At 46.7% G+C, this 20,700-nt stretch overlaps 1 protein-coding gene across 3 annotated transcripts in view; it reads right to left on the bottom strand.

Moving 5' to 3' along the window:
• SSH3 (slingshot protein phosphatase 3) overlaps nt 1-20,700 on the bottom strand; it is a 146,589-nt gene that overhangs the window by 103,936 nt on the left and 21,953 nt on the right. For all 3 annotated transcript variants that reach the window (XM_073563390.1, XM_073563392.1, XM_073563391.1), the window contains exons 3-4: nt 15,830-15,867; nt 15,563-15,722 (exon numbers count right to left, since the gene is read on the bottom strand). In XM_073563390.1, the coding sequence (XP_073419491.1) occupies nt 15,563-15,722; nt 15,830-15,867 (198 nt within the window). The remainder of the gene's footprint in view (nt 1-15,562; nt 15,723-15,829; nt 15,868-20,700) is intronic.

Raw genomic sequence — 20,700 nt, 5'->3', positions numbered from 1 at the left:
TTCTGAATCTGAATCATTGGGAGCTATGATACTATCAGAGTAAGTAATACAATGATCAAGAACACCTCTAATAGGATGCACCAATTACAATAGGCAATGTCAAATCTGGCCCAGCTCTCCCTCCCTTCATTAGGACCTTTGCACACTCATTTGATTCTTCAAAACAAAAGACATGGTCAAGATCCGACCATTGTGGCTATGCACATGTTTTCTGAAACAGGAAGTCGAGACTAAAAAAAGACCGTGTGGTCAATGTAGAAATTGCAAGATTTCTATTTTTTCCTTTTAATACAGTTTGTGATAGGTTTTAAAAAAACAAAAACACAACAACATTGACAATTTACCGTATTTTTCGGATTATAAGACGCACCCCAAATTTTCAGAAGGAAAATAGGGGGAAAAAAATATGTGTCAAATCCGGGCTTGTCTTACAGTCCGAATTCAGCTTATCGGGCGGGGATCGGCACAGTTGGAGAAGTGGTCACAGACGAACATGGTCACAGGGGTTGTTCAGTGGTCCAGGCTAGTGCGGTGGCCTCCGGTAAATGCCATCCCAGGCTGTTGCGGTGGTGGTGCTCTGGGTTTCCCGGTGGTTCCACTGATATTTTACGACAGGTTCAGCTCTGGTGCGGTGGGACTCCACCGGCATTTTGGACAGGTGCGGTGGTGGTGCTCTGTGGTGCAGTGGAGCTCCGCTGGCATTTGGTGCGGTGGTCTCTGGGAAAATGGCCGCAGGGGGCGGCGCATGCTCAGATTGAGATCTCGGCTACGAGATCTCTTGCCAAGATCTCAATCTGCTGCTATGCGGTGGCATATGGAAAATGGCAGCCGGGGGTGGCGCATGCTCAGATTTAGATCTTGGCAACGAGATCTCGGCCATTTTCCCGGAGGCCACGGCATCACAGCAAAGGACCTGCGGGGGCCTCTGGGCTTTCACCAAATGCCAGTGGACCCCCCCCCACACCACAGATCACCACCACCAAACCAGCAGTGTTGGACCCGGACCACCGTCACAGTATTTTGCAAGTATATTCAGGGGAAAAAGTGCATCTTATAGTCCGAAAAATACAGTAAATAAAAAAAATAAACATAAAAACCTGGTTTTAACCCCTTAATGACGGAGCTTTTTTCATTTTCGTTTTTCACTCCCCTTCTTTCCAGAGCCATAACTTTTTTAATTTTCCATCAATATGGCCATGTGAGGGCTTATTTTTTGCGGGACGAGTTGTACTTTTGAACGACATCATTGGTTTTAGCATGTCGTGTACTCGAAAACGGGAAAAAAATTCCAAGTGCGGTGAAATTGCAAAAAAAGTGCAATCCCACACTGGTTTTTTTGCTTGGCTTTTTTTCTAGGTTCACTAAATGCTAAAACTGACCTGCCATTATGATTCTCCAGGTCATTACGAGTTCATAGACACGGAACAGGTCTATGTTCTCTTTTATCTAAATGGTGAAAAAAAAAATAAAGTTTGCTAAAAAAAAGAAATGCGCAAATTTCGGAGACCCGTAGCATCTCCATTTTTCGTGATCTGGGGTTGGGTAAGGGCTTACTTTTTGCGCACCGAGGTGACATTTTTAATGATACCACTTTTGTGCAAATACGTTGTTTTGATCACCCGTTATAGCATTTTAATGCAATGTCGTGGCGACCAAAAAAAGTAATTCTGGCGTTTTGAAATTTTTTCTTGCTACGCCGTTTAGCGATCAGGTTAATCCTTTTTTTATTGATAGATCGGGTGATTCTGAACATGGCGATAACAAATATGTGTATGTGTGATTTTTTTTTTATTGATTTATTTTGATTGGGAGGAAAGGGGGTGATTAGAACTCTTAGGGTTTTTTTTTTTTTTTTTACTTTTTTCTAATTTTTAACCACTTTTTTTTTTTTACTTTTGGCATGCTTCAATAGCCTCCATAGGAGGCTAGAAGCATGCCACACTTGATCGGCACTGCTACATATGGGCAATGAGCAGATCGCCCATATGTCGCAGATTTACTGCATTGCTATGAGCGCTGTCCACCAGGCGTCACTCATAGCAATGTGCCTGCAACAATGATTGAGGTCTCTATGAGAGCTCTGGTTGTCAAGGCAACGTGTCGCCGACTCCCGATCATGTGACGGGGGTTGGTGATGCGCTCACTTCCAGCCCGGCGGCCGGAAGCGGTAGTTAAATGCCCGCTGTCAGCGTTTAACAGTGGGATTTAACTAGTTAATAAGCGTTTATAACAGCTGACATGTCGCGGCTTTGAGGTGGGCTCACCGTCAGAGCCCACCTCAAAGCAGGGGACTCTGACCGCTGACGTACTATCCCGTCAGCGGTCAGAAAGGGGTTAAGAATAGGTCATTTTCTGATGGCACATTCCATTTAAAGGGAATCTGTTAGCAGGTTGTTGCTGTTTAACCCCTTCACCCCCAAGGGTGGTTTGCACGTTCAATTTTTACAATTCTGACCACTGTACCTTTATGAGGTAATAACTCTGGAACGCTTCCATGGATCCCGGTGATTCTGACATTGTTTTATCGTGACATACTGTACTTCATGTTAGTGGTAAAATTTCATTCATATAACTTGCGTTTATTTGTGAGAAAAACGGAAATTTGGCAAAAATTTTGAAAATTTCGCGATTTTCCAACTTTGAATTTTTATGCCCTTAAATCACAGAGATACGGCACACAAAAAACTTGATAACTAACATTTCCCACATGTTTACTTTACATCAGCACAATTTTGGAACCAAAATTTTTTTTTGTTAGGAAGTTATAAGGGTTAAAAGTTGACCAGCGATTTCTCATTTTTACAACACCATTTTATTTTTAGGACCACATCACATTTGAAGCCACTTTGAGGGGTCTATATGATAGAAAATACCCAAAAGTGACACCATTCTAAAAACTGCACCCCTTAAAGTGCTCAAAACCACATTCAAGAAGTTTATTAACTCTTTAGGTGCGTCACAGGAATTTTTTTGAATATTTAAAAAAAAATGAACATCTAACTTTTTTTCATAAAAAAAATACTTCAGGTTCAATTTTTTTTATTTTACCAAGGGTAACAGGAGAAATTGGACTGCAAAAGTTATTGTGCAATTTGTCCTGAGTACGCAGATACCTGATATGTGGGGAGGAACCACTGTTTCGGTGCATGGCAGAGCTCAGAATGGAAGGAGCGCCGTTTGACTTTTTCAATGCAAAATTGGCTGGAATTCAGATTGGACGCCATGTCACGTTTGGAGAGTCCCTGATGTACCTACACAGTGGAAACCCCCTACAAGTGACCCCATTTTGGAAACTAGACCCCCCAAGGAACTTATCTAAATATGTGGTGAGAACTTTGAACCCACAAGGGCTTTACAGAAGTTTATAACGTACAGCGGTACAATTAAAAAATCATATTTTTTCCACAAAAATGATCTTTTCACCCCAATTTTTATTTTCCCAAGGGTAACAGGACCCTAAAAGTTATTGTGCAATTTGTCCTGAGTACGCTGATACCCCACATGTGGGGGTAAACCACTATTTGGGCGCATGGCAGAGCTCGGAAGGGAAGCAGCGCCATTTGACGTTTTTGGCTGGAATTGAGATCGGACACCATGTCGCGTTTGGAAAACCCCTGATGTACCAAAACAGTGGAAACCCCCCACAAATGACACCATTTTGGAAACTAGACCCCCTAAGGAACTTATCTAGATGTGTGATGAGAACTTTGAACCCCCATGGGCTTCACAGAAGTTTATAACATAAAGCCATACAATTAAAAAAATCATATTTTTTCCACAAAAATGATCTTTTCACCCTCAATTCTTATTTTTCCAAGGGTAACAGGACCGTAAAAGTTATTGTGCAATTTATCCTGAGTACGCCGATACCCCACATGTAGGGGTAAACCACTATTTGGGCGCATGGCAGAGCTCGGAAGGGAAGCAGCGCCATTTGACGTTTTTGGCTGGAATTGAGATCAGACACCATGTCGCGTTTGGAAAACTCCTGATGTACCAAAACAGTGGAAACCCCCCACAAATGACACCATTTTGGAAACTAGACCCCCTAAGGAACTTATCTAGATGTGTGGTGAGCACTTTGACCCCCCCAGTGCTTCACAGAAGTTTATAATGCCCGGGCGTGAAAATAAAAAATTCGTATTTTTTCCACAAACATGATCTTTTAGTCACCATTTTTTTATTTTCCCAAGGGTACCAGGAGAAATTGGACCCCAAAAGTTGTTGTCCAATTTGTCCTGAGTATGCTGATACCCCATATGTGGGAGAAAACTACTGTAAGGACACACGTCGGGGCTCGGAAGGGAAGCAGTGACGTTTTGGAATGCAGACTTTGATGGAATGATCTGCGGGTGTCATGTGCGTTTGGAGAGCCCCTGATGTACCTAAACTATTGAAACTCCCCACAAGTGACCCCATTTTGGACACTAGACCCCCCACGGAACTTATCTAGATGTGTGGTGAGCACTTTGAACCCCCAAGTGCTTCACAGAAGTTTATAACACTCGGACGTGAAAATAAAAAAATCATTTTTTTCCACAAAAATGATATTTTTGCCCCCAATTTTTTATTTTCCTAAGGGTAACAGGAGAAATTGGACCCCAAAAATTGTTTTGCAATTTGTCCTGAGTAGGCTGATACCCTACATGTGGGGGTAAAACACTGTTTGGGCGCATGGCAGAGCTTGGAAGGGAAGGAGCACCATTTGACTTTTTCAACTCAGAATTGGCTGGAATTGAGATCAGACGCCATGTTGCATTTGGAGAGCCCCTGATGTGCCCAAACAGTGGAAACCCCCCAATTATAACTCCAACCCCAACACACCCCTAACCCTAATCTGAGCCCTAACCCTAGCCCTAACCCTAGCCCTAGCCCTAACCCTAATGGGAAAATGGAGATAAATACTTTTTTTTTTAATTTTATTATTTTTCCCTAACTAAGGGGGTGATATCGGGGGGTTTGATTTACTATTTATGGCGGTTTTTATGTTTGGCGGCTGTCGCACGCTAAAAGACGCTTTTTATTGTAAAAATAGTTTTTGCATCACCACATATTGAGAGCTATAATTTTTCCGTATTTTGACCCACCGAGTCATGTGAGGTCTTATTTTTTGCGGGACGAATTGACGTTTTTATTGGTACCATTTTCGGGCACGTGACATTTTTTGATCGCTTTTTATTCCTATTTTTGGGACGCAGAATGAACAAAAACCAGCGTTTCATGAATTTCTTTTGGGGGGGTGCGTTTACACCGTTCCGCGTGCGGTAAAATTGATAAAGCGGTTTTATTCTTCGGGTCAGTACGGTTACAGCGATACCTCATTTAGGTCGTTTTTTTATGTTTTTGTCGGTTTTATGCAATGAAAACTATTTTATATAAAAAATAATTATTTTTGCATCGCTTTATTCTGCGAGCTATAACTTTTTTATTTTTTCGCTGATGATGCTGTGTGGCGGCTCGTTTTTTGCGGGACAAGATGACGTTTTCAGCGGTACCATGGATATTTATATGCGTCTTTTCGATCGCGCGTTATTACACTTTTTGTTTGGCGGTATGATAATAAATCATTATTTTTTGCTTTGTTTTTTATTTTTATTTTTTAAGGGGTTCGCTAAAGGGGTTAACTAATGGGACAGTTTTATAGGGCGGGTCATTACGGACGCGGCGATACCTAATATGTGTACTTTTATTGTTTTTTTTTATTATTTCCAAAAAATGGATTTATTGGGGGAATTTTTTTTTTTTTTTTTTTCTAATTTATTTGGCGATTTTTTTTTTTAATTATTTTAACACTTTTTTTTATTTTTTTTTTTACTTTGTTAAATAGTCCCAGGTGGGACATCACTGTCCTGTGACAGATCGCTGATCTGTCACAGATCACTGTGACAGATCAGCGATCTGACACAGGCACTGCAGAAGGCTTCCTCATGCCTGCGCTTTGCAGGCACTGAGGAAGCCAGCTTCCTCAGGCCCCCGAAGGCCCCCGTCGCCATCTTGGATTCGGGGGCCTGGAGGAAAGGAGCCCCCCGCAGCAGCGCTGCACATTGCGCTGCCGTGGGGGGCTCAGGGAAGCACGGAGGGAGCCCCCCCCCTGCCGATGCTTCCCTTTAACCCCCGGTACACCGCGATCATGTTTGATCGCGGTGTGCAAGGGGTTAACGTGTCGGGGGCGGTCCGTGACCGCCCCTGACACATTGTGCCGGGTGTCAGCTGTGATAATCAGCTGACACCCGGCCGCGATCAGCGGCGCTCACCACGTGGGCGCCGCTGATCGCGCCGACGTACTATCCCGTCCATGGGCATAGGGGCCCAGGTCCCATGGACGGGAACGTACGTCGGATGGCAGAAAGGGGTTAATCTGAGAGCATGATGTAGGAGCAGAGAGCCCAATTATAGAGATGTGTCACTTACTAGGCTACATGATGCAGTATCAATACAATCAATGTTTTATCAGCAAGAAACACCAAGGTTACTTACTGGTAGCCGGTTTTTCCGGAGCCCATGACGGCACACATGAGAGAGGGGATCCGCTCAGTCATGACAGGAACCCTACTGTAATAAAAGGGCGGTACCTCTCACTAGTTTCAGTCGGTTTACAGAGCATGAGAGGCCCTCCTGGTTAGTACACATGGTAAAACTATCACCACATTATATTAACTAAAAAAGCACCCAAACTATAGTGCACACCAAAGAAGTGATAAGGGGGGCATATACAGGTGCCGTCATGGGCTCCGGAAAAAACGGCTACCGGTAAGTAAACTTGGTGTTTACCCGTCTCCCATGATGGCACACGAGAGACTTTTGTAGAATGAAACACCTTAGGGAGAGACCACCGCTTGTAGCACACTTCTACCAAAGGTTAGGTCAATAAAGGAAGATAGATCTAGTCGGTAGTGTTTGAAAAAGGTCGAAGGTGAGGACCAGGTAGCGGCTTTACAAATCTGCTCAATTGATACCTCAGCCTTCTCTGCCCAGGAGGTAGCCACAGCTCTGGTTGAGTGAGCCTTGATGGCTTCAGGAACCGGAGCGCCACTCGCAGAGTAGGATAACATAATGGCCTCCCTGATCCATCTGGCAATGGTACTTTTGGCTACTACCCTGAAAGGCTACAAACAGGGACTGATCTTTCCTCCACTGACTAGTCACAGACATATATTGTAGTATGGCCCTCCTTACATCTAACCTATGGAACTTTTGCTCCACAAGGTGCCTAGGATTATTCCAGAATGATGGCAAGGTGATCTTTTGAGTCCTATGGAACTTAAGGACTACCTTGGGGAGACAGAGTAGTTCTAAGACCAGATCCAGCCTGTCATCAAATTTGAGTATATGGAGGACACACACAGAGCCTGTAGGTCGCTCACTCAACGGGCCGATGTAAAGGCTACCAGTAATACTGTTTTAAGTGTGAGTAGTTTTGGTGACAACTCCTGTAATGGCTCAAAGGGGTCTCTGGTTAAAGCCTCCAAGACTAGATTCAGGTCCCAGGGTGGTATCTTCGGGATAAAGATCGGCCTAGACCTACTACAAGACTTTATGAACCGGGACACACACCTATTGGACGCTAGGTTGCAGTTACATAGAGCCCCCAGAGCTGAGACTTGAACTTTGAGAGTGCTAGTTGCTAACCCGAGTTGTAGCCCCGCCTGTAGAAACTCTAGGATAGGCCCCACCAGAGCTACATCACCTAAAGGTTCCCCCAGGAAGTCTAGGAACTTTTTCCATGTTCTGCCATAGATTCTGGATGTGATAGGTTTCCTACTCTTCAACAGGGTGGAGATTAACCCTGATGAGAATCCCTGGCAACTCAGTAGAGCCCCCTCAAATTCCAGGCTGCCAGATGGAAGCCTTTCACCTGAGAGTGGGAAAGCAGGTCTGGAACCTCTGGTAAAATCTATGGATGTGTCACTGACATGAGTCCCAGAAGGGAGAACCAAAGCCTCCTCGGCCAAAACGGAGCTATGAGAATTACTCTCGCTCTATCTTCCCTGATTTTCCGGACTACTATCAGAATCAATGTCATCGGGGGGGATGCGTAGGCCAGCGAGAACTTCCAGGGTATTTGTAGAGCATCCACTGCAAACGGGACTTCTTTTGGACTTAGTGAGCAAAACTTCCTGACCTTTCTGTTGCGTGAGGTGGCAAACAGGTCTATTTCCAGTTTGCCCCAAGCTTGAACTATTTGTTGGAAAACCTGGGGGTTTATGGACCATTCCCCCCATCTCAGGTGTCTGCGACTCAGGAAGTCTGCTTGTATATTTTCGACGCCCCTTATATGCAGTGCCGTGATAGATAACAGATGTTGTTCTGCTAACTGGAAAAGTAGGCTTGATATTCCCACGAGGTCCCAGGATCTCGTTCCCTCCTGGTAGTTGATGTAAGCTACCACTGCTTGATTGTCCGTCATGACTCTAGTATGGTGGCCCCGAAGCAAGGGGAGAAAATGTTTCACGGCTTTCTCCACTGACCACAGTTCTTTCACATTTGAACCGTGATCCCTTTCTAGTGAGGACCAGGTTCCTTGTATTGAATGGGATCTCAGGTGTGCTCCCCACCCTGTAGCACTTGCGTCGGTTGTAATAATGTCCTCGACTGGTTTTTGCCACAGGACACCGGCTGTTAGATGCTCCTCTACAGTCCACCAGATTAGGGAATCTCTCTCTTATGGCCATGGAAAGATATAGTTGTCCTTCTAAACGCCCTTCAATTGTTTCTGTGCGGACAGAACTTTCCACTGTTTCCAGAACTGTGGCCACCCTACAGCGGGTATACATTATGCTAATGAGCCTAAAAAGGGACATTGCGTTCCTCAGTGTCATAACCGGCTGTTGTATTGCTGTATAAGCTAGGCCCCTTATCTTGGTCACCTTGCTCTCCGGCAGGAGGCAGAGCTGTCGCTCGGAGTCAAGTATTAACCCTAGGAAGAATTGCACTTTTACTGTTGTTAATCTTGACTTGGGAATATTTACTATCCATCCCAACTCTATTAGTGTTGACGTCACTTCCTTTACTTGCTGAGTGCAGTGGGTCCCTACCAAAAGGAAGTCGTCCAGGTATGTGATGGAACAATATTTTTATGGCCGTATTGATTGACTCCATTTTGAAGTAGCAATTGTCTACCCACTGATTGAGCCTCTTCATATTGACTATGGTTCTCCAAGAACTGTCTGTTTTTTATATCAAAAAGAGGGGGGAATAAAACTCCCTTCCTTCCTCCTGACTTCATGTAGGACTTGTTTCTGCACTAGTCCCAAAACCTCTGTCTCCAGGGCCAGTTGGTCCTCCTGAGACTTCCTTCAGGGTGTCATTATAAAGGTTTGCCTGGGCGGACGGGTGAATTTAATTTTTAAATCATCCTTGATTATATTTAGGACCCATGTACTGATGTTTGCCCAGGCAGAGAGGAAAAGAGAAAGCCTTCCCCCTACCTCTGACCTGATGTCATTGGGGAGATTTTTTGGAGGACGTAGAGTGCCCTTTGAAGATGTAGCCCGATCCTCTCTTTTCCTTAAAATCCCAAGTTTTCCTGTCCCCTAGGGCAGGGGTCCCCAACCGCCGGTCCGCGGCCCAGCACCGGGCCGCTGCAGTGCCCTTGCCGGTCCGCGGACACAAGGGGAGCCAGGGGCGGTCAGTGGCATAGCGGGGGCTGGGGCGGCGCGCAGCAGCTCTTAGCGGCGGGCAGGGAGCAATCAAGCAGCTCCGCTGCCTGCAAGAGGGAATAGCAGGAGCGAAGCTGCAAGGACCCGTCCAGCTTCCTGCCCGCCGCCCGCGCTTCCTGTCTCTGAGTGACACAGAGAGGAGCGCGCCGCTGCTGTGTCAGTGCGAGGAAGCGCGGGCGGCGGGCAGGTGAGAGGAGAGAGGTGGTGTCTGTGTGTGTGTGTGTGTGTGTGTGTGTCTGTGTGTGTGTGTATAATGTGTGTACATGTATGTCTGTTGGTCTGTGTTTGTGTAGCCTGGCCCTGGAGGAGATGGGGACATGAGGAGAAGGCCATGAGGGGAGTGATGGAGAGACGGCAGTGATGGGGAGAAGGGAGTGATGGGGTGAAGGCAGTGATGGGGAGAAGGGAGTGATGGGGTGAAGGCAATGATGGGGAGAGGGGAGTGATGGGGTGAAGGCAATGATGGGGAGAGGGGAGTGATGGGGTGAAGGCAATGATGGGGAGAAGGGAGTGATGGGGTGAAGGCAATGATGGGGAGAGGGGAGTGATGGGGTGAAGGCAATGATGGGGAGACAGCAGTGATGGGGTGAAGGCAATGATGGGGAGACAGCAGTGATGGGGTGAAGGCAATGATGGGGAGAAGGGAGTGATGGGGTGAAGGCAGTGATGGGGAGAAGGGAGTGATGGGGTGAAGGCAATGATGGGGAGAGGGGAGTGATGGGGTGAAGGCAATGATGGAGAGACGGCAGTGATGGGGTGAAGGCAATGATGGGGTGAAGGCAATGATGGGGAGAGGGGAGTGATGGGGTGAAGGCAATGATGGGGAGAAGGCAATGATGGGGAGACAGCAGTGATGGGGTGAAGGCAATGATGGGGAGATGGCAGTGATGGGGTGAAGGCAATGATGGGGATATGGCAGTGATGGGGTGAAGGCAATGATGGCTAGATGGCAGTGATGGGGTGAAGGCAATGATGGAGAGACGGCAGTGATGGGGTGAAGGCAATGATGGGGAGACAGCAGTGATGGGGTGAAGGCAATGATGGAAAGACAGCAGTGATGGGGTGAAGGCAATGATGGGGAGACAGCAGTGATGGGGTGAAGGCAATGATGGGGAGACAGCAGTGATGGGGTGAAGGCAATGATGGGGAGATGGCAGTGATGGGGTGAAGGCAATGATGGGGAGACAGCAGTGATGGGGTGAAGGCAATGATGGCTAGATGGCAGTGATGGGGTGAAGGCAATGATGGAGAGACGGCAGTGATGGGGTGAAGGCAATGATGGGGAGACAGCAGTGATGGGGTGAAGGCAATGATGGAAAGACAGCAGTGATGGGGTGAAGGCAATGATGGGGAGACAGCAGTGATGGGGTGAAGGCAATGATGGGGAGACAGCAGTGATGGGGTGAAGGCAATGATGGGGAGACAGCAGTGATGGGGTGAAGGCAATGATGGGGAGACAGCAGTGATGGGGTGAAGGCAATGATGGGGAGACAGCAGTGATGGGGTGAAGGCAATGATGGGGAGACAGCAGTGATGGGGTGAAGGCAATGATGGGGAGACAGCAGTGATGGGGTGAAGGCAATGATGGCTAGATGGCAGTGATGGGGTGAAGGTAATGATGGTGAGACAGCAGTGATGGGGTGAAGGCAATGATGGGGAGACATCAGTGATGGGGTGAAGGCAATGATGGGGAGACAGCAGTGATGGGGTGAAGGCAATGATGGAAAGACAGCAGTGATGGGGTGAAGGCAATGATGGGGAGACAGCAGTGATGGGGTGAAGGCAATGATGGGGAGACAGCAGTGATGGGGTGAAGGCAATGATGGGGAGACAGCAGTGATGGGGTGAAGGCAATGATGGGGAGATGGCAGTGATGGGGTGAAGGCAATGATGGAGAGACAGCAGTGATGGGGTGAAGGCAATGATGGGGAGATGGCAGTGATGGGGTGAAGGCAATGATGGAGAGACAGCAGTGATGGGGTGAAGGCAATGATGGGGAGACAGCAGTGATGGGGTGAAGGCAATGATGGGGAGACGGCAGTGATGGGGTGAAGGCAATGATGGAAAGACAGCAGTGATGGGGTGAAGGCAATGATGGAGAGATGGCAGTGATGGGGTGAAGGCAATGATGGGGAGAGGGGAATGATGGGGTGAAGGCAATGATGGGGAGACAGCAGTGATGGGGAGAAGGCAATGATGGGGAGAAGGGAGTGATGGGGAGAAGGCAATGATGGGGAGAAGGGGGTGATGGAGCACTTATTCAAAACCTATGGTGAGTTGAGTCACATTATAAATGTTATTTAATTATAAGTATGCACTGCTACACTACAACCGTGTCCATAGCCCCGCCCCCTTATGACCAAAGCCCCGCCCCTGCCACACCTCCATCCCCGCCCTGCCGGGCCATGGAAGAATGGTCTTGCTTGAAACCGGTCCCCGGTGCAAAAAAGGTTGGGGACCACTGCCCTAGGGGACGACCTCTGTTAAACCTTCTGCTCGAAAAGGGCGGTTTTTTGGACTCTCCAGGTAACTGCTCTAAAATTTCCTCCAATTTTTGCCGAAAAGGAAATGACCGTCACATGGGATGGAACACAGTCTATGTTTGGATGGCAAATCCCCCAGACACCCTTTAAGCCACAGGGTTTGTCTTGCCGCATTGGACAAGCCTGCCGCTCTGGCTGTTAACCTTGCGGAACCTGCCAAGGCATCCGCTAAGAAAGCCGCTGCTCCATGTACCAGTGTCATGTTTGTTAGGATCTCGTCCCTTGGAACTTTGTCCCTTTTCTGGTCTTCTATCTGTTGTAGCCAGACCATGAGGACACGGGCGGTACAAGTACCAGCTATTGCCGGTTTTAACCCCCCTGCCGACGCTTCCCAGATGTGTCTCAAGAAGCCATCTGCTTTTTTATCAAGGGGGTCTTTCAAGTACGCCAAAGTCCTCTAATGGAAGCGATCACTTTGTTGAGGACCTAGCCACGGCACCATCAATTTTAGGGATCTTTTCCCAAGCTTCGGAGTCTCTCTCTTCAAATGGGTACCTCCTCTTTGACGCAGAAGGTAAGGTACCCGACCTCTCTGGCTTTTTCCATTCCCTGTCAATTAAAGTCTTTATCTTGTAATTGACAGAGAAAAGGAGTTTTCTTTTTTATTCCAACCCTCCGAACATAACGTCCTCTAATGACCTAGGAGTTTTTTTCCTCTTTAAGGCCCATTATAGACCTGACAGCTTCGACCAGTTTTTCTATGTCTTCTGTTGGAAAACACGGTCGGCCCCCTATATCGCTGTCCGAGGAGGATTCCGAGGACTGAACAGAGGAGGAGGAGGTGGAGGGGGACAGGGATCTTTCCCGACCTTCCTGTACTAGAGAGGCTTCTGAATCAGAATCCAATTTGTGGCTTCGTTTACACGTTTTTTTTTAAGGGCTGAAGTTAAGTAGCCTTTTACTTCCTCGTGTATTGTGACCTTAAGGCTAGTAACAAAGTCAGGGGTCTCACCCCGTATGGTTTAATTTATACAGTCAGCACAGAGATTTTTCTGCCATTGAACTGCCAGTGGGTTTTTCCATAGGGCACATTCTCTGTTCTTTGATTTGCCGCTAGACTTCCTCGACCCCCAGTGATCAAACAAAAATATGGACCCCATTACCATAAGGGTGATATTCACGTAGATCACTCAGCACCGCTGTCAATCAATGGTACCGGTTTTGGAGGCTGATCAGACGCACGTATGACGTCCCTTCTGGACGTCGAAGGGTCTTGCCGGTCAGGACGACTGCCGCTCCTACCACTCGAGTGGCTACTCCTGGTATTCTGGCGGCTCGGCAAGGCATCTGGTGAGAGCTCTTGTAGAAAAGGCTGCTGCTCTGGCTCTTCTTGCCCCACTTCCATTGTGAAGCTCTGGGCACGAGTGCGTCTTCTGTGGTCATCCCTCTTTTGAGGGATCCACTGCACTCTCCGCCTCCTCCATTACCCATCGACGGCCCCTCCCTCCTGCCACACAGACGGGATGCATTTTGCCGGCCGGCATTCTCTTCATGGGCGCCGCCATCTTGGATTCGGCGCCGCCCCCGACTAAACACGGGCACACCCATTCCCAGCGTGCCTAACGCGTGACGTCAGACACGCGTGACCCGGAAGCGGCCGCCCCTCCTGGATCTTCCTGGATGCCGGCAGAGGGGGGAGGGTGGCGGAGCAGACATGGAGGAGCCCCTGGACCCTCGCCAAGCTGCACCCACGCCCGCACGGAAACAGAGCCCCTGGGGGACCCACGGATGGTGCTTCCACCCCCAAAGCCCAGCACACAGGCTCTGCCTGTTTTTCTATGCCGGGACGGGGGTGGGAAGGTATGCTTCTTGACACCGCCGTCTTCAGCACACGGGTCCCTGTCAGGACAGGAAACCCAACTGAAGCGAGGGAGAGGTACCGCCCTTCTATTTCAGTAGGGTTCCTGTCCTGACTGGGTGGATCCCCTCTCTCATGTGTACCGTCATGGGAGACGGGAAAATCACCACTAAAAAGGACTAGGTCTCATGTGTAGGCCAATCAGGCTAGTCTGTTTAAACACAACCCCAATACTTATTGGCAGCTTGCTCACTCACAATCACAAATGTAAACAGGAAGCTGCCATTCAGTAGTGTGGGTGGGGTTATACAGGGCTCAACATTCTAACCACTGGTGTTACTGGTCGTGTTCGGCACCCCTAACATCAGGTGCTTCCCATGCTGTCAACTTTATGTCAACATAAGAAACACCGGCGGCTCTGATCGACGTTAAGATCAGATCAGACATCTGCAGTTCATCAGACAGCTAGCAGCTGTCTTGCTCCGGTCACAGAGGTCACAGAGGAATCAACTGATGTGAGTACTACTCCTATCGGTCTACTCCTGCTGTCACTAATAACAGCGAGAGCAGGCACGGCTAGTGGAAGCATTAAGAGATGCGCCTTTTCTGGGGCGGCTGTGGGCTGATATTTTTAGGCTGGGAGGTGGCGCCAATATCCATAGCCTCTTACCAACCTGAGAATAGCAGCCCCCAGTTGTCTGCTTTAGCTTGGCTGGTTGTAAAAGATGGGGTACCGCACGCTGTTTTTTTTTTTTTTTAAATTACTTATTTAAAAAAACAGTGTGGAGAATCTTCTGTTCTTGATAACCAGCCCTGCTGAAGCGGACAGCTGAGGGTGGCAGCAACTGTCGGTTTTGCCATTCTGGTTATCAAAAATAGAAAGAACCCATGTCATTTAAAAAAAAAAAAAAATGTATTTATGGCGCAGGCTGATGAATACTCGCTGTCATAAAGTGGCAGCAGATGTAGGCTCATGGGAGAAGTACTCTCTCATCAGCCAAGGCCTCTGTGACTAGAGGTAAACTTTTTACTTCCAGTCATGGCTGCTGGCTCACGCAGTCATCTGACAGCGTGGGAACCACAGCTCTATGTCCGCCATTATTAATCTTACCGCCGATCAGAGGCAGTGTTTTCCGCGCTGTTATGTAGATGACAATGTGGCAAACAACGGATGTTAATGTTAGGGTCCCCCATTTATCCAAATGGAGTCTGGGTTCGGGTACTCTTCTGGTACCCGAACCAAACTTTTTTTTTTTTTTTTTTTAAATGTTTGGTCAAACCTGCTAGACCTGAACATCCAGTGGTTCACCCATCACTAATCTTGTCAGTAGCAACTGCCATTTCTTATCTCAGTAATGGAAAAATCTATTCTTATTAAATACCGTTTTTACAAGAGAATTGAGAATTTTGTGAATGAATCAGTCCTGGCGGAAAAAGATGCAGTTTTCTCTGATAAGATATATTATAAAGTTGCTTATTTTCATTTGTATTATTGATTTAGGAATAAAAATTAAAACAGTTTAATTAAGAAATGTAACAGATGGCAAGTTAAAGAACCTCACCAGTTTCAGAGTGTCATCCTGCCAAAGTAGTCTAAGCATGGACTGTAGGTGTAGCTCTTGCTCACTGGGGCCTATTGTTTGAGGGGGCTTATCAATTTCTTCTGGTTCACCCTCTTCCTGCAGGAGAAGGGCAGCTCCTTTCACCATGACAAAGCTCTGCCTGAAAATTTAGAATTTGAGGGAAGTTAGATGCTGAGCAAAATCAATGAATGATAAGAGACTAAAGTGAAATCATATTACACAACTTAAAATAAAATATTCTCTTACCGTCGTTGCATTCGCTTCCTCCTGCTTTTTTCATCCTCCTAAAAAAAGAAAAGGAAAGAAAAATCATCAAAAGTCTGCTCCAAATAGGTTTTTTAAAAGACTAAGACTGGTATCACATTTGCGTTTGGATGCGCAGCGGACGCTCGCCGTGAAGCTCTGCCCCCTGCTGTGCCTCCTCCGGTCAGCTCCGCCTTTTGACGGTGCGGCGACCTGCGCCAAACGCAACGCGTTGCATTTTGGTGTGGCCACCGCACCGTCAAAAGGACGCATGCGGTGGCAAAAGCATACCTGCGCACGGCTTGCGTACACAATGCTAAAGATAGGGTACGCAGGACGCATGCAGCGGCATGTGCCCATAGGCGGAGCTGACCGGAGGAGGCGTGACAGGGGGTGGAGCTTCACAGCGAGCATCCCCTGCGCCTCCAAACACAAATGTGAAACTAGCCTATAATGGACACATGGATAAAAATTGGAAAAAAAATAAAAAATATCACAATGCAACTCAGATGATGATTCATACATTTCCAAATGCCCTAATGGTCACTACTCTCTTTTGATTCACCCTGTGATGGTCAGAAGAGCACTGGTAAAGCTACCTTTCATATAAAATAATAATAATAATAATAAGATTTATTTTTATATAGCGCTAACATATTCCGTAGCGCTTTGCAGTTTGCACACATTATCTCTGGAGGCAGATCCTCAGGGAGAGCTGTGTACGGCTCATTGATCTTAACAGCTTATTTACATATAAGAAAAATGTGGAATTCTCTAGAATAAAAAATTGCATCGTGTTTTGTGGGGAACATGGGAATAGAACGTGAATCTTGAGGAGCTGATTCTTCTTGATTGAGATCCGAGAGGCAAATTAGACTGACTTGTTCTAAGAAATTCAAACCCCTGAAAATATTTTCTTGTTTGCAGGGTGATTCTGGGAAAGGAGAAATATCGTCAGACCAAAAATGTTTTCTAATGGTGAGATCACGCACAAATCGATTCATGTATTTCATAGTACAGAGAATATTTAAATTATTAACTTGGGCGAAGTTCCAACCCCGCAATAGTAAACTGATTTCAGCAATAGTAAGTGGGATAAATGATAGGTTCAATACATCCAGTGTTGGAAATGGCTGTGGTTCCCGAGATGATGTTTGATGGAATCTGGGTTCTTGCTGTGTTTTTGACCCGCTCTTCTAGGTCGCTTTTTGGATGGTGCTGTTTTTTATAATAGTAGATTTGAAATCATCAATGGAGCTTTGGTTACCATCTGAGAGATCCACAGATGAATCTGTATCCGACAAAGAAAGGTGACTTGGTTGAGGTGGGAGACACCAGGTTTTGATCCATGGCGTACCTTAAGAATGGAATTGAGGGGGGTTTGATGACGAGCACAGCGTCCCCATTCATAAACTTGATTTTTGCTGTAATCACGTTTAAATTTCTTCTTTTTAACAGATAGAATTGATTCCTCCAGATCCTGCATTTTCCTGTTAAGGTTCTTTTTAAACAAGTCAAAATCGTCAGTGCTTTTACGAACTTTGACGGAATCCGTATTTTTTTTATATCATTCTGTATTTTTGGGCTGTCTATTTTTTCCTGCTATCCTTGTGAAAATAAAAAATTTGTGGCTTAAATAACATTTTTGTATGAAAAATGTGATTTTATTATTTTATGGGTCAATGTTACAAACTTTTGTGACAATTCTTATGGAACTAGTTTATGGACTTCCATGCGCTGCTTGACAAAATACAGGATTCCAATTATGGTGGAAGATTAATCATTTATTCCCAATGCGTTTCGAAGTAAGAAATTCTTCTTCCTCAGGGGATGACAAACCCCTGAGGAAGAAGTAGTTCTTACTTCAAAACGCGTTGGGAATAAATGATTAATCTTCCACCATAATTGGAATCCTGTATTTTGTCAAGCAGCGCATGGAAGTCCATAAACTAGTTCCATAAGAATTGTTATATCAGCGGTCACTTGTTTGACCTTTGGACGTGCAGCAGCTGACTACTAATCGTACATGCGTGATCTCTCCTGCAATAGGTGAGTGAATTTCTTTTATATTTTTTAATATTAATCCGGATAAGACCCTATTTGCGATTTTTTGGTCCTATAGTGTACTATAAACAAACTTTTGTGAAGCATATGGGGGTTCAAGGTGCTCACCAGACATCTAGATTATTTGAGGGATCTAGCTTCCAAAGTGGTGTCACATTTGTTTTGTTTTTTTTTTTTTACTACTTAGGCTAGACCTGGGCAAAGTGCGGCCCGAGGGCCACATCCGGCCCTCTGGCTGTCCACAGGCCGCACCATGCCCGCTCATTCGTTGTCTCCATCTGCGCTGACTGCATTGGTGGAGGAGGGGCCTCCGGCCACTTCCTCTACCAATGAGAGTGTGAAACAGCTGATGCGATACAGGAACAGAAGGAGAGTGCTGGGGAATGGGACCGAGGTGAGTATGTGGTGTTCTTTTTTCATATGTATGGGATGTTTGGCTGGACATGAGGAGGCTATGGGGGTCGCCGGATGGACATGGGGAGGCTATGGGGGTGTCATGCAGTATATGGGGATGCTGTAGGGTGTCATGCTGCACATGGGGAGGCTATGGGTACCTCATATAGTGTATGGGGAGTCTATGTGGGGCTCATGCAGTGTATAGTGAGGCTGTGTGGGGCCCATGCAGTATATAGTGAGGCTGTGTGGGGCCCATGCAGTATATAGTGAGGCTGTGTGGGGCCCATGCAGTATATAGGGAGGCTGTGTGGGGCTCATGCTGTATATAGGGAGGCTGTGTGGGGCTCATGCTGTATATGGGGAGGCTGTGTGGGGCTCATGCTGTATATGGGGAGGCTGTGTGGGGCTCATGCTGTATATGGGGAGGCTGTGTGGGGCTCATGCTGCATATGGGGAGGATGTGTGGGGCTTATGCTGTATATGAGGAGGCTGTGTGGGGCTCATGCTGCATATAGGGAAGAATGTTTAGTGCTCATGCCACATATGGGGGAGCTTGTGTGGGGCTCACGCCGCATATGGAGGAGTGTTATGATTGGGTCACCGAGGAGGAAAGAAAGACCAAGCTAAGCCACAGAAAACCAGAGAGGTTGGTAACTAAGCGGATTGCAGACCCCTGATCCTATCCACAAACTAGCAGTAGCCGTGGAGAGTGGCTACAATGATCCTAGAGGCCTCGGCACAGCCGGAGAGCTAACTAAGCCTAAAGCAACAAAGGGGAAATCTAAACTGCCCCAGAGCAGACCCCAAAGGAATGGATAGCCCCCAAACATATATTGTCGGTGAGATAAGATGAAAACACAAACGCAATTAGGAAAATAGACTGAGCAAACGATGGGGCCCACACTGACTAGACAGGACAGGAAAGGAAAGACACTGTCTGCAATCACGCAAAAAACCCTGCAAAAAAGTCCAACACGTATGATGCACAAAAAATACTGAAGTCGCACGACTTCGCCCACTATATCAGCACTCTGGTATATTCTGAAAGCAGAGCGAAAAGAGGCCAATCTAATAAGGGACAAAAACAAACTGGCACAAGCAGTAACATATGGATGGTGATTCAGCACAGCCCCAGCCGGAGCTGGCTGACCCACACAAAACTAAAAATAGACAAAACCAGATCAAATGTGAACAGAATAGCAAAAGAACACTTAGCTGAGCATGCAGGGACTGAGCTGAAAACGAAGACCTCAGGAGGCAGGAAAAATCACCAGCAGGGATAGAGGGAGTCGGCTGTCTTAAATCCAGTCTGAATTCCCAGATCTCCAATCATCATCCTCATCAGGTGGCAAGCCTCTGTTAATCAGATCAGCTCCATTACCTCCAGTAACCACCAGAGGGAGCCCAGAAAGAGAACTCGCATCCCCTCCGTCAACCTGACCAGCTCCTCCACCTTCAGCAGTAACCAGAGGTAGGCCAGAAAGCAAATTCAAAACAGGGGAGGCTGTGTGGGGCTCACGCCGCATACGGGGGAGGCTGCGTGGGGCTCATGCCGCATATGGGGGAGGCTGGTGTGGGGCTCTTGCAGTATATAAGGGGCTGTGGGGGGCTCATATGATATACAGAAGGGGCTGTACTCGCGTTCAAACGATATATAGGGGGATGCCAGCATACTTAATTCTGATCAATATTAAGTGATACTATTAATATTAAGTATAATATATTGATATTAATATTGAGTAGAATAAATTTCAGCCTATTGGTTTGGCCCTCCACAACAGTCAGTCTCTCATGTGGCCCCTCAGGAAAATTAATTGCCCTCCCCTGGATTAGGCACATCAAGGGCACTTCAAATGAGACATGACAACGGCAGACCATTCCATCAAAGTCTGCGTTCCAAAACGTAATTTATTTTCTGAACAACGCTGTGACCCCAAACAGTAGTTTACCCCCACATATGGGTTATTGGCATACTCAGGAGAAATTGCACAACAAATTAGCAATTTCTCCTGTTACACTTGTGAAAATGCAAAAAAAACGTGTATAAAAAAAAGTTGTTTTTTTATTATTTTCATGGATCAATGTTATAAACGTCTGTGAAGCCCCTTTGGGTGTTCAAGGCGCAGACCACACATCTACATAACTAGACCCCATCAGGGAACTTTCCAAAATGGTGTCACTTGTGGGGGTTTCCACTGTTTAGGTACATAATGGGTTCTCCAAACACGACATGGCGTCCGCTAATTATTCCAGTAAATTTTGCATTCAAAAAGTCAAATTACGATCTTTCCCTTCCAAGCCCTGCAGTGCGCCCAAATAGGAGTTTTCCCCCACATATGTGGTATCGCTGTACTTAGGAGAAATTGCACAACAAATCTGGGGGTCCATTTTTTTCCTGTTACCCTTGCCAAAAA

This window comes from Dendrobates tinctorius, unplaced genomic scaffold, assembly GCF_039654945.1.
Source record: "Dendrobates tinctorius isolate UK_male_01 unplaced genomic scaffold, ASM3965494v1 ptg000387l, whole genome shotgun sequence".
NCBI classification, from domain to species: Eukaryota; Metazoa; Chordata; class Amphibia; order Anura; family Dendrobatidae; genus Dendrobates; species Dendrobates tinctorius.
The sequence above is the reverse complement of the archived record's forward strand: the minus strand, read 5'-3'. Positions and strand labels throughout refer to the sequence as shown.